Source organism: Acanthopagrus latus, chromosome 4, assembly GCF_904848185.1.
Source record: "Acanthopagrus latus isolate v.2019 chromosome 4, fAcaLat1.1, whole genome shotgun sequence".
NCBI lineage: Eukaryota > Metazoa > Chordata > Actinopteri > Spariformes > Sparidae > Acanthopagrus > Acanthopagrus latus.
In genome coordinates, this window is record NC_051042.1 from 23,873,360 (window position 1) to 23,898,664 (window position 25,305).

Consider the following 25,305-nt stretch of genomic DNA (forward strand, 5'->3'; position numbering starts at 1 on the left):
CGGATTACCGCGGGGTATACCGTGTAAATTAAGAATTAAAGCATTGCTTAACAGAGATGTAACGCTTCATTATGGATCAGACGTTTCGGCCCCGCCCCTTTCCGCTACGTCACGCCTTCCGCCGCAGCCTCTACGGGTTGCTATGACGACGGCGTTGCAGCTCGTCTCCGAAGGCATTCGGCTACTTTCTGCTCTTGAGTATTTGGGAAAACTGTGTCGAAAAAAGCCGCAGCGGCTATGAAAATGAAAATACCAACACGTTTAAAAATGCTGCAGGGACTCATGTTGCTTCCTTCCGGTGAGTGAAGTCGAGTCCATTGAGTTTTTGCGTGTTTGTGTGACTCAGCCATGTTGCTAGCCTAGCTTATTAATTAACTTTTTTTTTCCACCCCCAGATATCACCACGGAGTAAGAGAGATAACTTTATAATGGAGACCTTAGAAGAAGTGGACCGCACGGCTGTGAACGGGTCGGACCAGCAGCTCCCAGCACTGAAGGACGGCACAGTAGGAGAGCAGCCTCCTTGCAGGACACCAGATAGGAGACAAGTTGATGCCCTACTTGACATCAGTGAGGAGGACTTCTTGAAAGAGCTGGAGCCACATGAGTATCACTGTTACTCTGTTTGGCAAGAAGCTGTAAGTGAATGAATATCTTTTTTACTGCAAAGCCTGTTTACTGCCTGCTTGTATCTGATTTAGCTGAGGTAGGTTGATAACTGTCCTCTGTCACAGCAGTTACATGATTTTCATTAGCTTGTTTTTTTCATATTATTATTATTATTATTATTATTATTATTATTATTTTGTCTTGAATCCCCTTTTACATCAGACATAGATTAACATCCCTGCGACCCCATAAAAGGGATAAAGCAGTTACAGACAATGGATGGATGGATAGATTAACATCATCCTTTACAAGAGATTACGATATTTGTGAGGTCTTATATATCCAAACATTTAAACAGGATGATGCATGCATCATCATAATCAAAACAAACTGAAATAATGACAACATTGAAAATAACACAAACATATCAAAATAAAACTAAACATGGGGTGTATATAAATTCACCTTACTTAGAAGCACATCTTCAGTTCCAATATTCCCCTATAAACTCCATTAGTGGCCTCCATCTGTCTGTAAAAGCTGTACCACGTACATGGTTTTATCAATTTCTTTCACATTGTATAAATATTGTGAATTGTCATCATAGGTGGGGTTGTAATGAAGTGATTTGATCTACTTTATCAAATGAGAGGAACAGTTGCACAAAAGTCAACTGTTGATCTGTATAGTACCAAATAGAGCTGCACAACATGATAAAAACAATCACGTTGAGGCTGTTTTGACAGGTGTAACAACTGCAGTGTGAATCATGATTTGTGGGGATCATCGTTTTTGGAACACAATTTTCATTTTCACGGAAAAAACTATTAAAATTGTGATGATGTGATGTTTGTTGTTGTCTCCATACCAAACATTTTTTTATACTTATATCTCATTTACAACAGGTCAAAGGTTGGGCCAGAGTTGCCCCACTGAGCTGCATACTTGTGACTCAGAAGAGAGAGAAGAAACCAAAGCATGAGGAGGTGGACAACCTGCCCCCCTTGTCTGTTTACCCACAAGTCCCTAATGCAAACAGCTCAGCCAGCGCTGCAGAGCACCACTTTGAGTCTCATGTGGGCCCACGTAGCTTTAAGAAATCCATGCCAGTAAACCAGTACACAGAATTGTGGAGTAACACTGCTGTGGCAAGTCTGCGGGAAGACGTCTCAGAGTTGCCCGTCCTCAATGCAATGCAAAAGGTCATGTCAAATCTCTTACTGGAAGAGAAGACAGAGGAGGAAGGGATGCTCAGAGAGTCTGTGGTGCAGAACAGGCCAACTAAGCACCAGAAGCCCAACCATAGGGCTAATAATGCAGTGCTGCCCATTAAAAACTTCACATTCTTACCACCAATTGCATCACTACGTCTGAATCCTCAGAGAGTTGGTGGCAAGAGGGCTGCGGAGGGAGAAACCATAGAGGAGAACTGTTTCATGTTTGATCTGAAGGGCGGGACAAGAGGAACAAGAGTGGAACCCGTAACTAACCTGACCTCCAAGTTCCGGACATGTCAGCATGACCCCCACTTGTTCTCTGCTGCAAGTATTTCACTCCACAAGAGGTGTCAAGTTCCCGTGTCTCCCAGACGTGACACAGCACACCACGCTAGCTTCGCGATGGGCAGGAGTCTCAAACACTTGGGCACCGCAGCTGGTGCACAAGTCCGTCTGCGCCCAAGTAAGACTGTGTGTGCTGTCAAGATGTATGATGGCTGTGAAATAAATGTTTAACATGGCTGCTGATGATGTATGCAATGATTATTAACTTCTCTGGTTCATCCAAGTAAAAACAACCTGGTTCTTATCATGCGTCATCCAATGTCTTCATCAGAATGGTTAACTGGAAGAGTAGATATGCTCATGAAAGTAACTAATTGCAGAAGTTATTCATTTAGTTTAGTGTTCAGTCTGGCATTCAATTTCAGACCATACTAACCGTGACCATTGAGATGTTAGGCTTTATATATCATTTGGGCCTTAATATCATTTTGATGAGTTCTTGTTGTTCTAGTTACCTAGCAATGGTTTCAACTACCTCATAAGAAGCATGGGTGGCTTCTGCCTCGCACTTTCTACTATTTAAACTTCAACCTCAAGCTTTAGCTGTGTCACAATTTCAGGGGAGACACAACAGGTGGATAGATAAAAGATAAAAGATATCATCATGAAACTTCCCCAGATGATAACCTACATTAAGACACTTCTGAAATAGTATATTCAATTACGAAAATGTGCATTAACTATTAAAAAAATGCACTGGTTTACATACGTTCCCCGAAAAGAACTTGGAACATGAGATAAAGTCAGGTTCAAAATTGTCTTATTTTGTTTATAAGCTTCAAAGGTTTTTACAGAGGGAATTTTGGATATCTCTTGAAGATGTGTGGCTTGGACTATGACAAAAATCACATTGAGAAAATGGCTTTCAAAGACATGTATTGTCAATTTACATATATTTTTTGGTAATAAATAAGGAATAAGGTAAAAAAAAAAAAAAAAAGTTTAACCACTTGCATTGAGAAAATTGTTTTTATCTTTTATTCCAAGAACTCTTATATTGTATGTTTAAATTGAATTAAATGTGTGCTAATTCTCAAGTTTTACAGAAACAAAATATGAACTAAAATAAACACTTAAATGTAGAAAGTGGTGTTTTCTCCTATATTTTCTCCCTTCAGGTATTGCACTGTAGCCTGCGGCTATAAAGGATGACGATTTAAACTGTTGCCAAACTACTGTATCTGCTCTGTCAATTTTAATTGTTTAAAGCTAAAGTTTTCTATTGGTCAGGATGTGATTCCTGGTGACTGTAGACAGGGTCCGGCTTATGTTTAATCATCATCGGTGCAGCATTGTGTGGAGATCCCTGAACATACCGTGTGTCATGTTGGTCTTTAAAGGCCAGCCAATTACTGCTGTAACATAATTCACAACTGGGAGGCTCTTGTTACTTTGCTTTGTTATACTACCTCTTTGTTGTTTAGCTGCCCTGTATCATAAAAAAATAATCATCTTAGTGGGATTGTCCTGTTGTCATGAGGGTAGCAGTGTTAATCTAAAATGACTTTACCTTTTGTTTTACCTGAATGTGCTTGTAAAATAAAAAATGGTTACGTACAACTGATTTGTTTGGTCGCTATATCGAGCACAAGCCAGAAATTGACATTTGAGGAAACAGCATCAGGGTGAAAAGATGCTTGATCTGTGATGAGTGACAAAGAACACAATCAACACTTTCCAGCAGTTTATTAGCAACATCTGTAGTGTAGCTTTAACAATTAATCAAGGCAGCCATTAACTCTACACATAGAGGCAACAGAAACTCAAATTCTGCTTAAATACGAATATTTTGTGCTGGGAAAGTATCAGCATGCACTCCCAACAGGGAGAAAAATAAAGCACTGTAACTGAAACTTGAGACTGACAAGGCTTCTGCACATAGTTCTGTTTGAAGCAACGCTTTCCCCCCGTGCCACTAAACAAGCAGGGAGCTGCTGTGCTCCATTTAAATTCAAGAACCACAAACTAGAAGTACTAATCTCAATACAAGAAAATGTTGAAATTTAACGTGAGTGTCAAAATCTTTATCCACAGAGGGGAAATTATCCTTTAACTGTTAAGATGAGGTGCAAAATATAAAGCATGTTATACTTGGGCACAGTGTCATGTTCTGTACATTCTTCATCTACAGTACAAACTTCAACAGAATCTACCATCAGTCCATAAAAATAGTGAAACAAAACATCCACGATAAAATGCTGCATAGCATTAATTTCAAGTGACGGAACAGAAATCTTTCCATAGAGACTATGGAGAACAATTACGGACATTCCAGTAGTTCATGCAGTCATGATGGTGATACAAACACAGGATGGACTAAACATGCAAAGCAAAAGACGGAAAGGATTCTGACAGTTTTCAGTATTTGTTCATTTTCCAAAACATATTCTAGTGTGATTCTGTTCATGAATATAAAGCAGCAGATAGTTTTTTTTAACAGAACTAAAGCTAATACTTGGGTTAAGGCACCAACATAACAAAATAAACAGATAATCAAGGCCAATAGCTCTAGGTTCCTTAGAAGAACATACTGCATATGGTGCCTGTGCTTCATGAGGTAACTCAGTGCATCGGTGTAGTGAAAAATATAATCAGAAGTTGAGTAGCTGGGAAAAGAGAACAAAGTTAAATTAAAATTACTGGCCAATTTTCAGTGTGGGAATCTGCCGATTGTAACATAAGATATTAAACAGGACTCCACCTTAAAATTAGGTGGCGAATACATACAACAACTCTATGCTAATCCTTGCTCTAATCCACTATGTGTTTCTGTACAGTAACGTCACTGGATCACTACAGCACCGAGTACTGCTGCTACTGTATACACTTACACCCAGCTAATGAATAAGTCAAGGACGACGACAGCCTAGTCTGCTTACTGACGTGTACTGACTGCTTAGCTATAGAGGCCCAGACATAAAAAAAACAAACTGTTAACACGACATCGAACTTCACAATCACATTTCAATGAAAAATGTGCAACAACTGACGAGACAAACATTTCTTTTTTTTTTTTTTAATTTGTGACACGTCTGTAAGAGTAACGGTATCTGTCAGAGATGCATCTCAACGGCATTGAGCAAAGCCTTGTTCCCTGTCAAAGGCTTTGCGGGGTTTTTTTATTGTTGGAAAACATAAAGCTGATCACTCACTGCACAAGTTTTCCACTGGCCGCAAAGCTTACAAGATGTAATTGAGAGTTAATAGTTTTGCTGCCACTGACAAGGCGACATCCACAAAGGCAGCCATCAGATACACAAGCTGAGAATAGATATTTTTAATGCTTCTGCACTGCTGACCAAGTGAAGGCTTCATGCACATTTCCAAAGATACGTCAACTATACGCACAGCGTTGTTTGCTGTAGAGCTTAGATGAGATTGTTTCATGCAGCATATGCATATCAGAAAGCTGTCATATATGGGAACCAATTTCATAAGCCTTGTCTTGACAGCCGCACATATCTGAAGATGTCATCCCTTTTAAGTGCAGATCTGATGTTGAAATGTTTTGAGTCATTTTGAAACTGCAAGTTAGACTGAGCAGTGAAAACCAGTCATGGAGGTTTTACACTGAAATGTATAATAAGTAAACTGTCATTTCAGACAAGACACGTACAATATGTTACTTTATGTGCAAATAAATATGTAAACCATCACAGGAGCTGATAATTCATGCCCGTTGAGCGAATAAAGTGCAGCTGAGCTGTCAGGATATACAGTATACCTGGAAAGGCTCTGGACATGACGTCTCCAGTGGAATGTTCAAAGACATTTTTTCGCAGACTTCTTACTGCCAAGACTGTGGTCCGCTGGAGGACAGCTTAGACTGATTCCTCTCACAGGAAGCAGAGATGAGGAAACCGGTAGTGCAAAAGCTTATGCTGAGAGGGCTTCAACTGTTGGGTTTCTCTGGCTGCTGAAAGAGAGCACAAAGCTCCTCACATGTCTGGGTTTCCACAGAGCTGAAATGGGACTCCATGTTCCATGCCAGGTCTGCTGACAAGAAGTCGTCCATGACAGTTTGTGTCTCGTTGCTCGTCAGGAAGAGGTGTCCCAGGCCGTCTGCCTGGCTGGGCACCGTCTGGGTCTCTGTGCTGTTCAGCAACCTTCCGTGCTCACCCTGACTGACGGGGGTCTGAGCAGAGAGGCTTGTGGCAAATGACGGGAGATCAGTCTGGGTTTCGGTATCTGACGACTCTGTGCTCATGGAAAAGCTTGAATGTCGTAGGATGCTGCTCAGCGGCATGTGGCTTCCGGCACTCAGCAGGAAATTGAGGTCCGTCTGAGTCTGAATATCAAATAGCTCCAAGTCGCTAGCTTGGGTTCGTACTTGGTCCACTTCATCCATCAGGAGAAAGTCCGTCTGAGTCTGGATGTCCAGAGACTCCAGCGGCGTGTCCCCACCCAGTCCTCCCAGCTCGCTCTCCTCTGTCTGTGTCTGAATATGCACAGCACTGAGAAACTCTTCAAAGTCAAAGTCAATGCCATTAGGCTGCTCCTGAACAGAGCCCAGACCTGACCCACAGCCTGCGGAGGCCTCTGTGAGCACCTGGTGGCCCGACATGCTGTCAGACAGAATGTTTTCAAGGTCATTCAACAGCGTCATTGTTTGGGTCTGGTTGTCTGCCATATTGTTTGAGTTGAGCTCATCCGTCTGCACTGCAAAACACAGCCCACCCGCTGACTTTGAGTCCCCATATATACTGCTTCCTGCTGCAGTGAGGGTATCATCCATGTCCAGAGCTGTCTGGGTGGAGACACTGAGGGAGTCGCTGCCAAATAGTTCAGCACACATGATAGCCTGGTCCTGAGCCTTCTCTTCTGACTGTGGCATAGCAAAATATGTCTGTGTTTGCCTGGTTCTGTAGGGGGGCACAGATGAGGAGGAGCAGGGAATTTGGCTCATGCACTGGCTGTCTGTCTGAGCTCCAATAGTTGATGTGGCTTTGGCCCGGGAGGAGAATGTCTGGGTTTCAACACTGACCGGCAGGAGGACCTGGGCACTCACGCTGATGTCCGTTTGGGAGCAGGACGACACTGAGGACTCACCCACAGAGCACAAGCCTATTCCGTCCCCAACTCCCACTCCTGCGGGCATTTTGGACAAGTACGATTTGTCCGTCTGAATGGTCGTGGTGGATGTGCTTCTTCCTCGCTGTCCTGCCGGGCTGCTGGCTGTGTCTTCTGTGCCTGCAGGGTCCAGACTAACCTGCACTCCTGTGCTAATGGGCCCTAAGCTAGAGCGGGAAGTAGGCATGCTGTCCTTGAAAACCAAACTCTTAGCGTCAAGCTGGGGCACCACAGCTCCCGTGGCCTGTGGCAGGAGCTGAAGGGTGCTGAGGGAGCCTTGGCTGTCCACTGCCAGCACTACAGACCTCAGAGCGCCACCTTCTGTAGACGGAAGAAGGACAGGCAGGTGGGCCAGCTGCATCACAGGAACACTGACCAAAGCCATCTTGGGCTTCGGTAGGAGCAACTTCTGGAGGCTCCTGCGGGGGTTTGAGTTCTGAATGACTGAGTCTGGGATGTGAACTGTTGTATCACAAGGGAGGGCAGTCTCCGTCAGCTCTTTACTGGCAGACATGATCTGACAGGTCGGCTCATTGATCTTAACTTTTTCAGAACCACTCAACAGTTTCTCCATCTTTCGCTTTTTTACTGGAGGAATTCTGAAACAAAAAACAAATGAGTAAAAATTAATTTTTAGCCACAATGAAAGAAACAATAAAAATCACTGTGGGTCAAACGTGTACATGCCTGTGTTCTGTAGGGATCTCGTGACCCGTCCTGTAGATATGTGAGAGTAACGCGGCCCTGCTAGCGTAGGGGCACCCACATGTACAGTGGTAAGTCTTCCCACAGTCTTCTATGTGCCTCTTTAGGTCCCACTCCGTGCTGTAGCCATTGTTGCACTTGAAGCACTTGTGTTTCTTCTCTGCATGCATTTTCATGAAGTGCTATAATAAAGCAGATTAGCAGCATACAATTGCTTTAAACACAGGGATATTATTACCAACTTAAAGAGTGTAGAGCATATAAATAAAAATACAACATTAAAAACCTCACAGGACACTTGGACAGAAATCAAAGCAACAGGAATATTTCTAGTGATCCAAAAATAGCTACAGTCCACTGTATCATTTAGGAAAAGAGGAAAATTAGGGCATTTTTCACAGTGTTTAGCAGATCTTGATGGTCCAGCTGTCAGAGAACAAATGTTAATGCTAATGGTGGGTGGGAAGAAACACAAAGTGCTTTTCTTGAACTGAACATTTTGATAGTTATGCACAGTGCATGTTTAAATCTTCTGTTTGGTTTTAAATAAGTAAACTTCTTCAACACCTTGCATCATTTTAAGTGAAGAGGATTTAAGTCGTCCAGAAACTGTAGGGTGACGTGAAATGTGAAAGGATTTCAGTAAGCAGAAGTCTAATAAATCCTGTAAACATACTCTGTATTGCTCAACACTAGTAGAACTCTGTGTTACATCGCTCCTGTCAAACTGATTTTTGTAAGATAATTGGTGCTGAATAATACATTACGAGCTATTTCACAGCACTGACACCACATACGTTTGTTCTGCTGATTGCACAGAAAGGTTACAGGGTATTGGGGAAAAAAAGGCTTACTTGTTTAACCAGGGAGAACTGGGAGAAAGGTCTGTTTGGTCCCCTGGGACAACCCTCGATTGGACAGCAGTAAAGCTTCTGAGAGCCCTTCATGTCCTTTCTGACCGTGGGATTGACCATACCATCCTGAGGGTGGCGATGCCAGGGGAAAGACAAAAAGATAAGGAAAAAGCTGAGGGATATTTGCATTATAGACTGCATGTTACACCCTTACATCTTACAGTGTAATACACTGTACAGATAAAGAATACTGCAAATTCCTGAATCATCACAAATGTAACAGAAACCAACAGAAAGGCCTGTAGTGCTTTCAAGTCATTTAAGAGATACAGCAGAGTTCTAGCAGTCTAACAGTTTTACATTGTGACAGACTATCAAGATTTGAACTGATGATCTGACATATTCACTTGACCTATAATATATCTTTGAGTAACTGTACACCTAAAAAATACAAATAAGTGTCTTTTGTGCAATTTTTTTAAACTTACATTTCAAGGCATCATTATTATGACTACAGAAAATAGAAGTGAGGGCTGTACATTTCCTTGCTTTCCTCTCAGTGTAGGTAAATATTATATAACTTTGTACAGTGGAGCTTGCTTTACATAACAGAGAAATAATGAGCCTGGTAGTACTCGGGATTCAACAGTGATGTACCACTCCTCCTCCTCCTCCTCCTCATTTGGTCCCCTAGGCAGACTTGCTAAAGCAGCTGTCAGCACGTTGTATATTCTAAGTCAATGAATAGCATAGTTATCACAGATAACAGCAACTACACTGACTGTACCGTGTACACCGAAAACAGATAAAATCATTGCTCTCCATAACGGTCATAAATACTGCAGTGGTCAAGGTCACCTCTGTCTGCTGGAACACTGGAGGAAGCACAACAGCTCGAACTGACAAACACCCTCTGGCTCCTCATGAGGAGTTAGCATTAACAGACATCGTGTTAACAATGAACGCTCTGGCACTCTGCTTCAGCTACATTATCTGTTCCTTGGCTGAAATCTGAGTCACGTCAAGACGTTACTTGTCATCAGTCTGTATTCTGGCTGAGAGCAAAATGAGGGAGCAAACACAGACTCATTGTCGTTGCAATGCCATGTCAATCTGCAGCTTTTTGAGTGGCAATTTTTAATGTGATAAGTTCAGACAAATAGTCCAATTCTGCTCCTTCTTACTGCTGGGCTGAGGTAAGGGATGAGGACAGGCGGACAGACACAAGCCAAGCCAGAACAGTCACATTAAACATATGAAAAGAGTCTGAACTGGTCTGATGGAACGAGCTCGAATGAAATGGATCAGGTAGAGAGAGTATTCAGGAAACACATTACTCCTGTGCGATGATGCAGTTAAGTTACAGCAGCATCAAAGTGGATGTAATATAAACAAATATGGTGTCCCTACAGTAGCTGGACACCATGCCTCAATCTTACAGTCTGACTTCATGAATAATGCAGATGACAAAGAATCGTGAGCTCTTCCAGTATTTAAAGATGCAATCTGTATGGAATTTAGATGAAAACATTTGGGGAAAAAATCTAAGATTAGCAACAGAAATTGAAAAAAAATTATAGTTTTGACATTATGATGAACCAGCTAGCCCAAGCCCCCCCGGCCCAGAGCTCCTGTGCTAGCAGTTTAAACACCAACACTACCATGTTCAATGAGCCTCTGGTCTGGTCCGCTAGCCGCATGGCTAACTGAGCTAACGGCAGTTACAGTTATTGGTTACTCTGATGATACAGTTCACTGCCCCCTGTTTGTTTCGAATATGAATTTGACAGATGGCCAATTCTTACATAGTGCCCCTTTAAAGAACCTCTTTTATCATATCAACTAGAATAGCTCATTGATGATATTTGTATTATACATATAATGTTGTCAGTCGTATCCCGGTGTGTGTGTGTTTTTTTTGTTTTAATCTACTGTGATTTGCCCTGTACTGGCTGCACCCAGTTTCATGTAGATGTGGACCTTGCTTCAATTTGAATCTACCATTACCCTCAAGACAGATTAAAAAAGTGCAATGACAAACATAAGCTATCAAACTTCCTGTATCTTTGCTTATTTACACCTGTGATCATGAGAGTGCTGAAGTATAACAGGCCTATATCAAATCATGACTAAGTAAGACTTTGTGAAATTCATATGGTGGGGTCTTTAAACACTCCTCTGGCAGGGCCACAAGGACTAATGTCTAAGAGCTCATTCAAATTCTAACATTCACCTATTCCTAACAAAGAGCTTAGTCTACTGCAGGACAAAAGGCAGCCCTTTCCCAGCAAAGAACTTCATTCATGGAGGGGAAACAGTGAATTACTGCCTCCCACGAAAGAGCCCAATACAGTGAAAACATCAGAACCAGGGTCCACAGCAGCCTTAAGTCCAAATGCTGCGACTGCCTCCACTTTGATGACTGTTTGGTCTTGACGGAATGAATATTAGACATTGTTGTTACGAAGATTAAAAAAAAACATACATGAATTATCCCCATTATGAAATGTTCCTCATATATCTGCTTCTAACGACTAAATAATCCACTATAAGGATGCGTATGATCAGAAATTGCTGTTAGAATCCGTCATCACGTGCGATTAAAGTCATTAATTGATGACATCAGCGGCTAGTTACAAGGTAGCTAGCTCGCCTAACTTACCGGTTAACGTTACAGGTTTGACAAATGTTATCGAGTTTCAAACACATTTTTAAAAAAGGAAAACTAGGTGAACTTTTACCCAAGGTTGTGCTTGCGAAGCATCCTTACTATTGTTAAAAAACGAAGTTGTTACGGATGACTTGCGTTTTCCAGCTTTTATGACAGTGTTTTCACGACCCTGAGTTAGCCGAGTTAGCATCGCAGTTACCTAGGTTACACCCTTAAACCACACGGGCTTTAAAACGGCGTTTAAGACCTTTATTTACCTTTATCCTGTGTGACTTGACAAGATGCATGTTCAATGCAGGTGTGTTGGGGAGAATCTTGCCACATCCCTCCACGGTGCAGAGGATGTTCGTCCTCACTTCTTTGGTCAGCTCCGTGATGGTGGGTTTGATTATTTCCCGTGACTGCGACAGAGACTCTCCGTGACATTTCTGACTGTCCGTGGCAGCGTTATCTCTGTTACTCCCCTTACCCGTTGCAGAGGCAGCCATGTTTCTGTGTTGACAGTCCATTCTGTGTTTGGCAGAGAGCCCCAGAAGCAGCATTGAATGAGCTGTGACATAACTCCCTCAGCTTTGACTGAAAGGCTGCCGTACCACCTTCCACCAAGACGTTATGGGCAATTTGCTCTACGTCACATCCGGTTTTACTATACTACTTCCGTTCAGCAGAATAAGGGTTACAGTTTCAGTTCATGAGTTTCCTCATGTAAATCATTTATAAAATGATAGTAAATATGTATCTAGGTGGGTTGATAGTATTTTAAATGGCTTTGCTGTACCCTTCATACAACTCAGAGGAAAAGTTCAGTCACTATATACTTATAATTTCTGAATTATCATCTTTGGGTGAACTCTTCAGAATCAGAATTCCTTTATTTGTCCTGCAAAAGGTGAGGTGTTTTTTTTTCCACAGCAGCCAAAGGACAGTAATATTGCAATAAACAATAATAACAGTACAAATAAAAATATAATAAAAAGGTCAGAAATAGAAACCTATAGTGCTGAATTAAAACTGAATTTCTGTAATTTAGAAAGTGTCCCCATTACAAAGCACCATGAAATGTCTCACTCATGGTTAATTCTTACATAGCCAAAATTATATCAGAATTACTTTAAATTAAAAAAAGATCACTTTTGTCTTTACTTTTGGGTGGCATCACAGAGGGTTATGATGATGATGATGATAATAATAATAATAATAATAATAATAATAATAATAATAATAATAATAATAATAATAATGTCATGTGAAGATACCCACTTCGTTGGGCTCACACAAACTGCTGAAGCCTTATATTAGCTTTGTATAGAATTCATTTCAGCAGAGATTTTAGGATTTTACATTGTACTTTTACAGTTGCTAATAGAAAGGTAGTTACAGTACAGTTGTGTTAGGAAGAGATCTCATGAAGACAACAACAATTCAGGAATATTAAAAAAACATTCTTTTATATTCAAGTTGGACTTAAAAACAGTATCATATTTACAAACAGAGGAGGATAAAATAACTATCTATTGAAAATGACTGACAAATGTGTAACTAAAAACACATTAAGACAGAAGAGGACATTATTAGAATCTTAACTCAGCGTCAGAGGCCAGGAAGCCATGACTCTTCGAAAGACATGTTATCAAGGACATCAATGATAGAATGGTAAAAGGGAGAGATGTGTGGACTGGATGAAACAGAAATAAAAGAGGGCCACACTGAGTCCTTTAAATCAAAGGGTCTGTTACCCATCAGGTCTGTGGTTGTCGTGTTTGTGTGGAGGGACCAGAGCCATTGTCTGTGATGACAAAATAATTCCTTCCTTTCTGGAGAATAGATGAAAGCAAAGGTGTAACAGGAGTGGAGGCAATTCCTGTAAAATATAAAAAAAAATACATTCAGTTAGTTAGACCAACTTAAAAAAAACCCATCTCATTAGACACACACACACCTCACCTCCAGTGCACCCACCATGAGATGTCCATGATAGAGTACGCATGTGCCCTCCTGTGGTTATTTATGGAATTGCAAGGAGCATACAGCATTCAAAATGAGTTACTGTTAACTTAACTCTTTTAGAAATTCTTAGTACCTGAAGATGCACAGTGTCTGAGTGACTCCAGGAGGTTGGTGCTTGCAAATTTGACAACACAGTTGAAAGGCTCCTCCCGCTCTGTCATCGTCTTGTTGGTGTGATCTCTGAATTTTGTTTCCAGCTGAGGAAAAATGAACATAACATAATTCAGAATATCAGAGCTGAACTTTTGCATCTTTGAACTGATACAATGAGACAGCAAATTACGCTCTGTAGTTATTTGACGTTGATGTTCAGCTACTGATATTCTAACACAAGCATGCCTCAGGGTACCTTGTAAACTACAGTCTGAAGTTGAGGTAACGTCCCATCACCAAAGGCCTCACAGGCCATCTGAAGTCTGTTTGCTGCAGGCTCAGCTTGTTCTTTTTCTATGTGTGGGTCTGTGAATACAAACAAAGCCAAACAAATGAAACTTGGTGTAGAATTCTACCAGATGTACACATTATGGCCATATGCATTAAGTTCAACAACCAGTCAAATAAATATGAATTAAAGTAGCTTTGGTCAGATCAACTTATTTGATTAACCTACTTGAGACAACTTGGTTCCTTTCTCCAAGAGGGCTGGGATACATAGTGGGGAACGCCTAGAGACAAGGAATCAAGATCAAAATCCACCCAACAACAAAATTCACAAAATACACTGTCTATCTTGGAGAAGATGCATGGACTTTTTTCATTGAGGCTTATAAGTAACACTTGGTTAAGATTTGCACAAACTGTGACTCGGTGTATTCAAAGTTTGCTTGATGTTATCAACTGATGGTTCTGTAATGACATGATAATTCTGACCATATTTAACCAGTTAAACAATCAGTAACGTTACAGAAAGCCTTCACCTAAATTTTTCAAACTATTTGTTTGAAAGTTAAAAACATGGCATACATTTACAAAACATCTAAGTGCAAGGTCAAACTTAAATCAGGAAGTAATTTTGCAACATAATTGACATTGACAACATCAACGTTGGGATAACAACGTGTTAAGCTTCTCAGATTTCATTCTTAGGATCGTAAAAGTTTAATGTTATCAACATTATACGCTATAAAAACAAATCAAGTTTCCACTTCCTTACAAAAAGATGCATAGAAGTTCAGGTGCATAAATGGTGAACGTGTCAAGATTTTCCAAAAGTCAATAAGATTATTAAGGTAATTTTTCTCTAAAATCTTGAACTCTCCAGAACACAGTGGCAGAGTTTAGTGACAGACAATTATAAACACAGCACTTATCAGCAGTGGTACAGCAGGTGGGGGTGAAAAAAAAAAACAGGTAATACAGAGCTTTGTTTTTATTTGTTTTAAAGTTAAAAATGGAAGTGATGTAGTATCTGCTATTATTACAGCAGTCCTACCTGTTGATATTTCCTCATCAGTAGGTCCCTAATGGCAGTGAGTTTCCGTCCACTGAGGTTAGCATCCTTGATAGCTCGATGTCTGGCTGACAGAACCAAAGCCTGAAAAGGTGGATCACTTTTAAAGGGGAAAAAATAGAAAACAACAACAGCTACCTGGTAATTGTACAAATAATGTCAGGGACTGAATATAAAAATCATTTCTCACCTGTGACAACAGGGGCTTTTGCTTGGAAGTCAGGCTGGTCACAAAGACATAAGGGGTTTGAAGGTAGTGAACAACATAAGTTGGTTTCAGGTGGTTGGGCCGAGAGAAGCTGTCTCCCCATGCAATCCGAATCCATACAGCTTCGTCGGTGTGCTTCTTAATTTTGATGGACACCTTGAAAGCAATGTGAACTGTTAATATATGACATATAACACATTGAAGCACACAGAAAGATGCAGCTGTGTAATTAGTAAAATTCTGTGACTTAAATAAGGAGGAACATCTTGCTTACAGGTCTCACGAGCTCCCTGAGGTGAGATTTGAATTGTTCCTTGAACTGTGTCAGCTCTATAGAGTTAGCATCGTCTGGAAAACAGAGAGAAATATAAACATTCATTTGAAACAGGTTAAACCCATTTAATCCAGATTTCAATGTGATGGTGCAGGGATAGAAATGACAGTATGGGTTTGAATAGAACATGGTTAAACCTTAAAGCTGCAGACTTTCATATTCAACATACCTTCAGGGTCCATGAGCTGGAAGGCATACCACATCCCCTGGTTTGGATTGTCAATCACATCTGGGAAGCAATGAAATCAAAGCGACACAAGAAGCAAGGTCAGATCGATAGCAAGGCCATGCAAGTCTAAATAAGAAACACTTTCATTGGACTTACTTGTCATCTCAAGCTCTGTGATGTGTTTAGCTGTGAACCCATTTTCCTGAAACGTAAACAAGTAGGGTTAAAAACTGAAAACGCACACAAACACACGCTAGATCCAAACAGAGTAGAAACTAAAGTGGCAAATTTGCTTGAAACGATTTCTCAGTCCACTTCAAAAAAGCACTTTGATAATGAGCATGTTGTTAGTTATGTTAACTACCAGTTATTACACTGTATACGTGTAATACAGAAAAAAAACACCACCACATACCTCGCAGATGGCTAATAACTTTTCCGATAACGCCCATTTTGGCTGAGTGAAATCCATGGACCTCTGCTGGGCCGCGGTCAAACGGCCCCACTTCTCCAGCGTTGTTCTGAGCGTTTGGGCCGGTATCCGCCGAATGAGTCGCTGCAGTAGGCGTTTCGTAGAGTCATCCATTCTTTCTCGGATAGTTATCGATCTCTAACCTTTGTCTTGATGTTAAAGTGTAAGCTCCGCGAAGCATCCACGGCGACAGTCTAAAAACATTCCAAACAAACCGCCTTCAACAGAGCGCATGAATCGACCAATCAGACGCCACCGGAAATGTGACGCACTCCCTGTAGCGCCCTCTGTTGTGTTGGAGGCGTATCACCGCCGCTGCTGGTCGGAGCTGCTGCACAGTGGTAGAGGAGGTATTCATCAGCTCATCAGTCAAGGTGCCAGTGCAACAACCTGAAAACACTTCATAATGAATGAGCAGGCAGTAAAAAGAACTATACTAGATTCAAAACAAAACTATTAGGCAAAGTGACAGTGTCGTGATTTCTAGCAGCAGATAGAATACAGGAGACTAATATATTGTAAAATTAAATCATGACGGTCAGTGTTGGTCTGTATTGACATATACACTGAATAGGAAAATCATATTTAATGTAATAAGACAATATAACATACTAACTTTGAATGTAGTTCCTGAAATTTCATAGCAACCAAAGGACTGTAATATTGCAATAAACAATAGCAATAGTAACAAATAAAAAGTTCATTAATAATCCCATCATTTGCTGACGGGACACTTATTATTTTAATACTGTACCAATAATAACAATTAACTTCAGCCAGGACATTCATGTTAAGGTAATGCAATACATCATTTTGCACTGGAACTGTATCCTAATTGAGGACATGATTTATAATTATTATTATTATTATTATTATTATTATTATTATTATTATTATTATTTGCTAAAAAGTAATTGCATGAAGGGAAACAGAGGTTTTGGGGTTTCTTTTTTTTCTGGGTGGGACCACACCTGTTGGAAGATTTGGCGACAACATCGTTGACTCCATGGCTACGGCCTTGCTTTGAAGAAGCAAAAGCAGATTATATGGCAGAAAAATGCAATTCAGTAATTAACGTCCATCACTGACATCCGTCATTACATTGTCTTTAGCTATTTTAAGACAGTTGTCTTGTTACCACCTCTTTAAAAGGACATCTGACCACACGATTAATACATCTACAAGCGAAGACGGAAGTACGGTACGCAGAATTCTCTCGTATTTCCTGTATACTTCCGTCATCAGGAGTCCCGCCTTTTTGTGAGAACAACGTATGTCATTGGTTAAATGAAAAAGAAGACGGGCGCCCATTGGCTGTTGACTGATATCACTCGATTCGCTGCTATCGAACAGTTACGAAAGTGTTGTAGCAGGCAGCATGTCCTCCAAACCCGTGCTGTTTTTGTAGGTTATGTCGTTGTCAATCCAAGACCATTAAGCAAGACGGAACCACAGAGACACTTTCAGGAACCGGCATCATTATTCGACGTGGACAAAGACGAACCTTCAGTACTTCTGTACAGGCTGCATGCATTTATGCCGAGTTACACACAGTTAACGTAAGCTAAGTCCTAGCAGTTAGCAGCTAGCTTAACCGAGGTTTACTGGAGAACGTCTCATATGACACAACCTCTCCACTGGTAAGAATATCACAGTTACCAAATAGCCTTTAATATATCACTGTGTATGTATCTGTTGAGCAATCCCAGCTGTTCAGTAACAATCACATGTCAGAACCCATGTTTAAAAACCTGAGTCTTCTAGTTAGGACTGTGTTGTTATCATGCTTCTGGAAGATACACGTTGACTGCAGGTAGTTAACAAAACTCTGATTTTACATGTGTCACAGTGATGTATACTCTCCCTCTCTCTTTTTGTGTGTCTGCAGGTAAGTTTCCACTGGAAAAACAAACTCCCATCATCACAATGACAGATCAGGACGGAGAGGGGTGGGGAGGCTGTAGTATCCTTTAGAAGAAAAGTCCTTGGCACTCAGCAGAAACCAACAACAATCTCGTTAGAATGAAATAATTGATGAGTTATATTAGAGAGTTATAATTCACCTGATAGTACACCTGATTTGGATTCTTAGACACAAGGATGTCCTGTCTCTCTCTTGTGGACTGCTAGCCAGACATTTTATAGGCAAAACACACAAATCATCAATGAAACTCTCTCATAGTCACAATCGACTGGAATTGTCAATCAGTGCTCCTCTTGTTTGTGGCTTTTCAGTCTTGTCGCAGTGGCACAGTAAGCCCTTAACTCAGCATGCACCCCGACCTGTCACCGCACCTCCACACAGATGAGTGTAATGACCTGATAAGTCAGCTGAAGAAGTGCCACGCAGAGGTACGGCCCTCTCAAGTTTTCGTATTGTTGCATTTTTCATAAACACGCTAATCCGAACAAACTAAATCTTGTGTCATGTTCCCTCTCAGCACAATGTCATGAAATTCTTCGGCACGTGTAATGAAATGGATCGCGCTATGCGTCATTGCTTGAAGAAAGAGGTCTGTCAGTTATTTTTTTCCAGACTATGTGGATAAGATACTGAAAGAGCTCTGCTTACTGACCTTTGGAATGTGTTTTTCATTGCTTTTTGTTTCCTTACCATTCAACAGAGGCTGGAAAAACGTGAGCGCAGTAAGCAGCATGCAAAAATGATGAAAACCCGACTGAAAGAGGGACCAAAGGAGGAGCTGTGAAGGAAATTTCACTGCAGCGTTGCCACTGGAGCTGCGAGTTGAAAGCATTCAGATATTGGGACATTGAATTTTGCTTGACACTATGTAACAGGCCTCCACCGCTGTTCTGTGTCAAGACAGAGGAAGGGTTTTAATGTCCGACACACTCTGGCCTTTTTATCACCTACACAGACTAAAACTTGGAGCAGTACTGAGACATTTTAGGTCAACACAAAGAGAGCAGCATGGATTAAAGGTTGCTGTTGGGGGATCATCATTTATTTTCCCTCTGTTAGCAGTGCAGCTACAGCTCAATCAAAGAGATTAGTGAAGCTGGTAGCAGACAGAAACCTTTTATCAGATCATCATTTTAGTTTGCAGGACACCTCTGGAATATTCTGGTACCTGATTTATTCATTAAAACAGGGGGAGTCCATTTCTATCTGAGGAAACCCTGAACAGAATGACCAGCAGCTGTGTTACTCTGTGTGTACACCCATGAGCATACAATACTTGATAAACATAGTCATTGTTGTTTGAATGTTTGAGTGAGGAATCATATTGATTTGTTACATGTTTGATTTCTTTCAAATAAAATTAAACAGCCTGTTTATTTAAGAACCCATTGTTGCCTTGATGCAGTGTGTTATCTCTGTAAAATACACATCTGCACGTCTTGAAAAGACCTACTATCACTGAAATTCTTTTTGTCGAGAGGCCCTACAAGTAACTAAAAAGTCTCAAATTAAATTTACAAGTGTCTTACCTGTTTTCTCTTACCTGCCATAGGCACTGATGTTAGCTTTGAAGTGTTTATGTGTCCTACTGGAGGCTGCTGGGAGATGTAAATTTGTAAACTACAAGTTTGATTGTTGTGATGGTGGATTATGAGCAAAAGAGGTTTTTATCCTAGAACATGTGTATAAAAAGAACTGTCACAACTGCTTAAAAGGATAGAATGTTCATGTCTTTAAATAATGGGCGAGTCTTATTGGAAAATTGAGTATACGAGTAAATAATTGTAGGCTCGTATGACCCTTTCAGCAGGTATTTCAATGCAATCCTGTTTAGTATCAAAAATGTTTGATGAAAGTGTCTCGGTGGAGAACAGACTCCATTTTTAAAAATGAACCATAGCTTCTGCTAACTCTGGCACTGAGATGAGGTGCTCGAGAAACATGCAGACTGTGGCAGAAAATCCGCCCCAAGTCCTTCACAAAGAAATCCACAGTCCAGCAGCGTTAACCAACTAACACAAATCATCCCCAGGATTTTATATGCAACCAAGCGAGTCTTGGAAGGTCTTATCTTCCCTGTCATGTTACTACTACGTGTGGCTAGAAAAATAATGAATATGTGTAAATTTACAAAACATTTTTGCATGGTGCCGCTTTAAAAAAAATCTCAAATTAATCAGGTGACACCTGCAAAACAAGATGTTAAAACAAATCTTAGCTCTAGAATGCAGTTATGAATGGTTTTGAGCTTTCAGCTGTCTCTCACACTCTTCATTCAGCTGGTGAAAGCGTCAACATGTGACCGAAAAGGGAACCTTCAGTCACATATTGGCAACTGGTCATGAACCCCCTCCGTCTTTGTCTGAGGATGGTCTCCGGTGTTGGATGTGGTTTTGCCTTCTTGATCTTTCTCTGGCTGACAACCGTGTGGTCACATGACTGATGGTTCACATTTAGGTCATGGGATGACACCTGAGCCGTCTCTATTTGCTGAGTGAACACCATGAGATGAGGGCTCAGAACCAGTGGTGAGTCGCCGCATACATTGGTCGTAGCAGGCCTGTGGCATCAATAAGGAGGACTCTTGTTTCCTCGCAACCAGTACAGGAAATGCCAAGTACCTGAGTCTGAGTTGAAAGACAATGGCTGTGTTAAAGGACAAAGAGCATTTGGTAAGGTGTGGCTGCCTGACTGGAAATTTATCTACTGAAACCTGTTAAGTAGTTTGAGAAATGTCCAAACAAAAAACATGTTGGGAAAGTACTGTTTCTTTATTTGAAGCAACTCTACCCATCACAACTTATGGATCACTCTCTGACAGATATTTAAGGCACCCCGAGGTGTGCTCTGAAACAATGTGGGGAGGAAAATTCATGAATGATGACATACACTTACATGGGATTGTGCATGACGCTGGGATTATAAAGGACAGTAAATCACAGGAAAACAGAAGCACAGTCATTCAGGATAAATAATGGACCAAATATGAGGGGATTTTTGTTCTTGTTTTGTTCTGATTTACTCTAAATGTTATTATCAATAGTTTAAAGTAAAGTAAAGCATTTTCTATGTCAGGTGACGCACTGAAACGAATAAGACATATTTTACAAATTAAAATAAATAAATGAATAAATACATAAAGACCCCCCGTCTGAAGGGTCAGTTTGATTAATGCTCAGTGGACCTGATGCTTTGTGTTCCTTCTAGCCTTTTCTTGGGACCCCAAGCAAGAAGTGGAAATATGAACGATATTCAACAACAGATGGCGAGGAGAAGTCACTGTAGGGAGGCCTTTTACAAAAAATCAAAATAAATCACAAAACAACTTTTGATTATTTAAGCTGAAGTTCTTTTGGGTCACAAACCTGCCAAACTGTCAATGAAAACATTACAGTTTAGATTTTATGAGTTGTGTCTGATTATTTATTTGACTCAATGTGACAAAGGGATTAAATGCACCATGATGCAACTATGATTTATTTTTTCACTTTAAAGGTGCAGCATGTAGTTTTGGGGAGGAAACTCTAATCAGTGACTGATTGTTTTCATTTAATGCCAAAACAAACTAAATAAACAAACTCTCTTTGTTTTCTTGACCGAAAGAACAAACTGATCTTAAAGGACAACACAGTGTCCTACTTTACTTTGTCTCTGCGTGGCGGACCCTGCCGCCTTTCTAGCATCAAACAGAGTTCTGGGGACTTCTTTTTTTTCCACTGAGAACAGCTTCTTTATTCAGCTATAGAAGCAATTTATATTTCTCTGTTTGTATTATTACCTCAATAACACTGTAAATATTAAAATTCTGAGTTTGAATTTCTTCTCCAAAACTACACAATACTCCCTTAAGTTGTTGTTTTTGTTAACTTTAGCAAAATGATGCTCCATCAAACCCTCTGTTATACCCTCATCAACATCGATCTGCAATGGCAGAAAAATAAATCACAAGACTAAGAAATCATAAAAACAATGTCACGGAGCATGAACAAGAGTCTTGTATATGCTTGAAATGGACAAATCTAAAATAAAATTAAGGTCAATTTTATCGATCGCCTGTACATCCTCGTAAAGCTCAGTTAAACACAATTTTTATATATTAAACTATCTGACATGCGTTTGATAATTTACAACAAAATACCTCTGATAATGTCAACTGAAAAAGGTGAACATTCAAGTGAAAATAGTGTTTACACCTTTTTGGTTTTTAAATCGTATATGTAATAAATTCTCTGCCTTCCTGACCCACTTTGATTTTTTTTGTGGATACTTTAGAAAAGGTGATTTTGGAGAGTCAGGGTGCTTCTGGAGCGAAAGGAGACCACATGGCACTGCACATCCAAACAGTTATCTCAAATAAATACAAAAATAAACTGCACCATTTTCTAACAATACTTACAATGTTGGTACAAAAACATACCCTGCAATACAAGGTACTCAGACAGGCAACACATTCATATGTACAATATGTTACATGCAATTAGTCACACAAAACAGTCGACATATGTCTATATATTATTCTGTACTGCATGTGTACCACTGCAAAAAAAATGGACAAATATCTTCAGTTTTACAAAACAATTTTCACAGACCTACATTTCTGTTTTTTTTGTTTGTTTTTTTGTAAAACAAAATAGATCCCTAAATATGATACACATCGCAAGATAAAAATTTTCTTGAACTCATAAATCCACACATGCAGATACGGACGAACGTCGACTCCAGCTACACGACTGAAAACTGCATTTTTCACGATATTAATCACTGACAATTAGTGTAAGTCACAACGTGAGTACTTTTTGAGTCCTCCAAAATATACACAACTAAGAAAAATAACTGTCAGGTAATATCAGAATGATCATCTGAAAAAATAACAATCACACATTTCACACAATAACGATGCAGAACTCATGGTTTACATACAAGTCACCGCAGTACTGCATGTCAAGGCTACTCAGCTCAAACGAAGCAGGACACAATCCATTGCTAATCCTTCCGTGTGATATGTGCCACCGATTCATTTAATCTGAAATCTGAAGTCATTTTGTGCTCAAGACAAAATGCCATTTGATTTTGAACAGATGTATTTGTATAATCCAGTGTTCTCCATTGAAAAAAAGAAAAAATAAATAAAAAACTTGAAAGAAAGAATCCTGCCCTTAATGACATTTGTCATTATGAGAAGAGTTAAATGAAACTCTTTCCGTATTTGTTTTGTTGCGGCGACAGATGGATGCTGACAGTACGAGGGTGCCGTTTCACCTACTTAAACTTCTCATTAGCTCATGAGCATCAATCTCAATTCCAGCTAACTGAAGTAAATTTTTGGTGATTATGGTAACGATGACAAAGCTACTAGAATGCAGGATGTCTACATTGTGTAATAAAGACTTTTACAGTGTGAAAAATTAGCCGTGTGGTGAAAAAAAGACATCGATTCTCTTTGAATTCGCCCAAGTGTTTCATTATCTTATCTTTTTACAGTTACCCATAAGATGACACTAAATCTGATCCACTGCCATGTACGAGGGTGCATTTGTGGCCATTTTTTTTCCTCTGTCCATGCAGAGAGGAAGGAATGTGCATGTAAGGAGCAACAAACCGTGTCCTCATGCAAACTTTGGTTTACACTTCAACTCAACACAATGAGAAAAAAAGCAAGAAAAAAGGCATCTTACATGTACTCCGCAACTCTTTAACACACTTGAAATAAATATAAATGAATATATATTATTGTCAATTTAATATGTGCTATCAGACAGACATTGATTTCATACATCCTGATGATTTCATAAACAAATAAATCTTGCGTATGCACAGAAACGCTCCCTGTACCTCCCTGAAGAAACCTCCTTCAGTGTTGATTTAAGCAATGCACATTTGGCCCTTTGCACTTTGACTCCTACAGAACAATCATCTGGACAGTTACAGGTCCAGTAAAAAAAAAAAAAAAAACAGGAAAAAAACAAGAAGCTGCTTCACGAAAGAAGATCATGAAGGAAGTGTAGACATTCGAGCAAACAGAACTCCTGCGAATCCCCTCCGCTGATGGATGGAAGCAAAGCAACTTTTCCTTCAGTTCGGATGTCCCGCTGTGGATAACCCTCCCATCACTTCTCATACGACTTGTTGTGCAGGTAGCTGAAGAGCGCCTCCAGTCCTTTGGTTGAACACCAAAGCTGCTTCAGCATCTGGCACTCTTTCTCATTGACCTCCTCCAGGACTGACATGAGGATACTCCTCACCAGGCATTTGGATTCTTCTAAAACCTTTTTTTTTAAAAAAAAAAAAAAACCCCAAAACAAACAAACACACACACACACACACACACACACACACACACACACACACACACACACACACACACAGGAAGAAGAGTGAGGGTCATTTGGTTATAATCAAAGAGAACACTCTGCCTGCTGGGATGTCTGGATTAGGACCTACCACTGCGTTGCACGACGCCATTTCCTTCACACGCAGCATCACTTCCTGATTGAATGTGGTCGGCCAGAAGACCTGCGACACCAGACCTCGACTGCACGCCTCCTGTGCTGTGAGCTTTCTTCCACAGAACAGCATCTCATTGGCCTGCCATCAGGGACACAAAGTATGTGGAGGGGATTACAAAGTGTTTACAAGATGTAATGCAATCCACTTTGGGTAAACATGAGGTTAACAGGTGGTTACAAGAGGAATCAATGCTGCGTTCGAGACCACCACGGACTTCTGACCTCCTGCTAGAAAAATTTAAATGGAACGCTACTTGAAGTTGGAATTCCAGCTTGTAAACTCGGAGCAAATCTATCTATCCTGACTTGATGAGACAGCACAACAACATAACACAACAATGGCAGCACCCATGGGAGGGAGGTAGGGTGCATTTGTAGACTACAATATAGTATTAGGCTAGTGAATGGAAAATTTAGATATATTTATAAGTTATTTCCTCAAACTCATTTATTTATTTATTTTCCTTTTGCATCCCTTATGAGTCAAGAACAAATACATTAATTTTCAATATAATTTTTTGGTGTATTTAATGTCATGTTAATTTATTTATTGAGTCATTTATTTATTTACATTTTTTGGCAGTTTCAGTCCTCCATACTTTTTAAGGGTTCAGTCATGTATACACCTGCCAAAGAGGTATCATTTTGTTACGGTCAGCCAAATGTTTTGCTCTCTTTTGTCATCATAGCATCTGGAAGACTCGAAGGTTGGAAGCTGGAAATTTCAACTTGAAAAATCCCGACCTCTGCCTCCGACAGGAACG

General features: G+C 40.3%; 5 protein-coding genes across 10 annotated transcripts in view; 2 read left to right on the forward strand and 3 right to left on the reverse strand.

The window, feature by feature from the left end:
* The first annotated feature begins 138 nt into the window (after positions 1 to 138).
* LOC119018261 lies at positions 139 to 2,355 on the forward strand. Its single transcript, XM_037095784.1, has 3 exons — positions 139 to 298; positions 396 to 638; positions 1,515 to 2,355. The coding sequence occupies exons 2-3, from the start codon at positions 429 to 431 to the stop codon at positions 2,340 to 2,342; spliced, it is 1,038 nt and encodes a 345-aa protein (XP_036951679.1). The 5' UTR covers positions 139 to 298; positions 396 to 428; the 3' UTR covers positions 2,343 to 2,355.
* A 1,486-nt stretch (positions 2,356 to 3,841) lies between these two features.
* Positions 3,842 to 12,095, reverse strand: atmin (ATM interactor). 2 transcript variants are annotated; one of them, XM_037095775.1, is made up of 4 exons: positions 11,729 to 12,095; positions 8,801 to 8,926; positions 7,929 to 8,128; positions 3,842 to 7,840 (listed from the first exon to the last, which is right to left on the reverse strand). In XM_037095775.1, exons 1-4 carry the CDS (start codon positions 12,011 to 12,013, stop codon positions 6,064 to 6,066), a joined length of 2,388 nt encoding a protein of 795 aa, XP_036951670.1. In that variant the 5' UTR covers positions 12,014 to 12,095; the 3' UTR covers positions 3,842 to 6,063. The 2 variants fall into 2 exon arrangements, with proteins under 2 accessions (XP_036951670.1, XP_036951671.1); XM_037095776.1 differs by lacking the exon at positions 11,729 to 12,095 and adding an exon at positions 11,542 to 11,673.
* A 797-nt stretch (positions 12,096 to 12,892) lies between these two features.
* cenpn (centromere protein N) lies at positions 12,893 to 16,414 on the reverse strand. 2 transcript variants are annotated; one of them, XM_037095782.1, is made up of 11 exons: positions 16,055 to 16,414; positions 15,796 to 15,841; positions 15,640 to 15,699; positions 15,411 to 15,484; positions 15,119 to 15,292; positions 14,911 to 15,012; positions 14,089 to 14,143; positions 13,828 to 13,937; positions 13,552 to 13,675; positions 13,416 to 13,466; positions 12,893 to 13,332 (listed from the first exon to the last, which is right to left on the reverse strand). In XM_037095782.1, the coding sequence occupies exons 1-11, from the start codon at positions 16,223 to 16,225 to the stop codon at positions 13,211 to 13,213; spliced, it is 1,089 nt and encodes a 362-aa protein (XP_036951677.1). In that variant the 5' UTR covers positions 16,226 to 16,414; the 3' UTR covers positions 12,893 to 13,210. The 2 variants fall into 2 exon arrangements, with proteins under 2 accessions (XP_036951677.1, XP_036951678.1); XM_037095783.1 differs by lacking the exon at positions 13,416 to 13,466 and having other exon boundaries at positions 16,055 to 16,387.
* A 1,017-nt stretch (positions 16,415 to 17,431) lies between these two features.
* On the forward strand, positions 17,432 to 19,424 carry cmc2 (C-x(9)-C motif containing 2). The gene is made up of 4 exons (XM_037095786.1): positions 17,432 to 17,751; positions 18,347 to 18,463; positions 18,553 to 18,624; positions 18,736 to 19,424. Exons 2-4 carry the CDS (start codon positions 18,383 to 18,385, stop codon positions 18,817 to 18,819), a joined length of 237 nt encoding a protein of 78 aa, XP_036951681.1. The 5' UTR covers positions 17,432 to 17,751; positions 18,347 to 18,382; the 3' UTR covers positions 18,820 to 19,424.
* Positions 19,425 to 20,785: 1,361 nt separating this feature from the next.
* The window catches only part of LOC119018259 (chromodomain Y-like protein 2), a 47,018-nt gene continuing 42,498 nt past the window's right edge, over positions 20,786 to 25,305 (reverse strand). For all 4 annotated transcript variants that reach the window (XM_037095778.1, XM_037095781.1, XM_037095779.1 and 1 more), the window contains exons 6-7: positions 24,477 to 24,620; positions 20,786 to 24,301 (exon numbers count right to left, since the gene is read on the reverse strand). In XM_037095778.1, the coding sequence (XP_036951673.1) occupies positions 24,143 to 24,301; positions 24,477 to 24,620 (303 nt within the window). In that variant the 3' untranslated portion in view covers positions 20,786 to 24,142. The remainder of the gene's footprint in view (positions 24,302 to 24,476; positions 24,621 to 25,305) is intronic.

Coding starts and splice junctions, on each gene's coding strand:
- LOC119018261 (XM_037095784.1), top strand. CDS start 429: ATGGAGACCTTAGAAGAAGTGGACCGCACGGCTGTGAACGGGTCGGAC. Junction 639..1,514: donor ACTCTGTTTGGCAAGAAGCT/GTAAGTGAATGA, acceptor CATTTACAACAG/GTCAAAGGTTGGGCCAGAGT.
- atmin (XM_037095775.1), bottom strand. CDS start 12,013: ATGCTGCTTCTGGGGCTCTCTGCCAAACACAGAATGGACTGTCAACAC. Junction 8,927..11,728: donor TCAAGTCACACAGGATAAAG/GTAAATAAAGGT, acceptor CGCCACCCTCAG/GATGGTATGGTCAATCCCAC. Junction 7,841..7,928: donor GAGATCCCTACAGAACACAG/GCATGTACACGT, acceptor TTTTTGTTTCAG/AATTCCTCCAGTAAAAAAGC.
- cenpn (XM_037095782.1), bottom strand. CDS start 16,225: ATGGATGACTCTACGAAACGCCTACTGCAGCGACTCATTCGGCGGATA. Junction 15,293..15,410: donor TCAGGGAGCTCGTGAGACCT/GTAAGCAAGATG, acceptor ATTGCTTTCAAG/GTGTCCATCAAAATTAAGAA. Junction 13,467..13,551: donor CAGACACTGTGCATCTTCAG/GTACTAAGAATT, acceptor AAATAACCACAG/GAGGGCACATGCGTACTCTA.
- cmc2 (XM_037095786.1), top strand. CDS start 18,383: ATGCACCCCGACCTGTCACCGCACCTCCACACAGATGAGTGTAATGAC. Junction 18,464..18,552: donor TGAAGAAGTGCCACGCAGAG/GTACGGCCCTCT, acceptor GTTCCCTCTCAG/CACAATGTCATGAAATTCTT. Junction 18,625..18,735: donor GTCATTGCTTGAAGAAAGAG/GTCTGTCAGTTA, acceptor ACCATTCAACAG/AGGCTGGAAAAACGTGAGCG.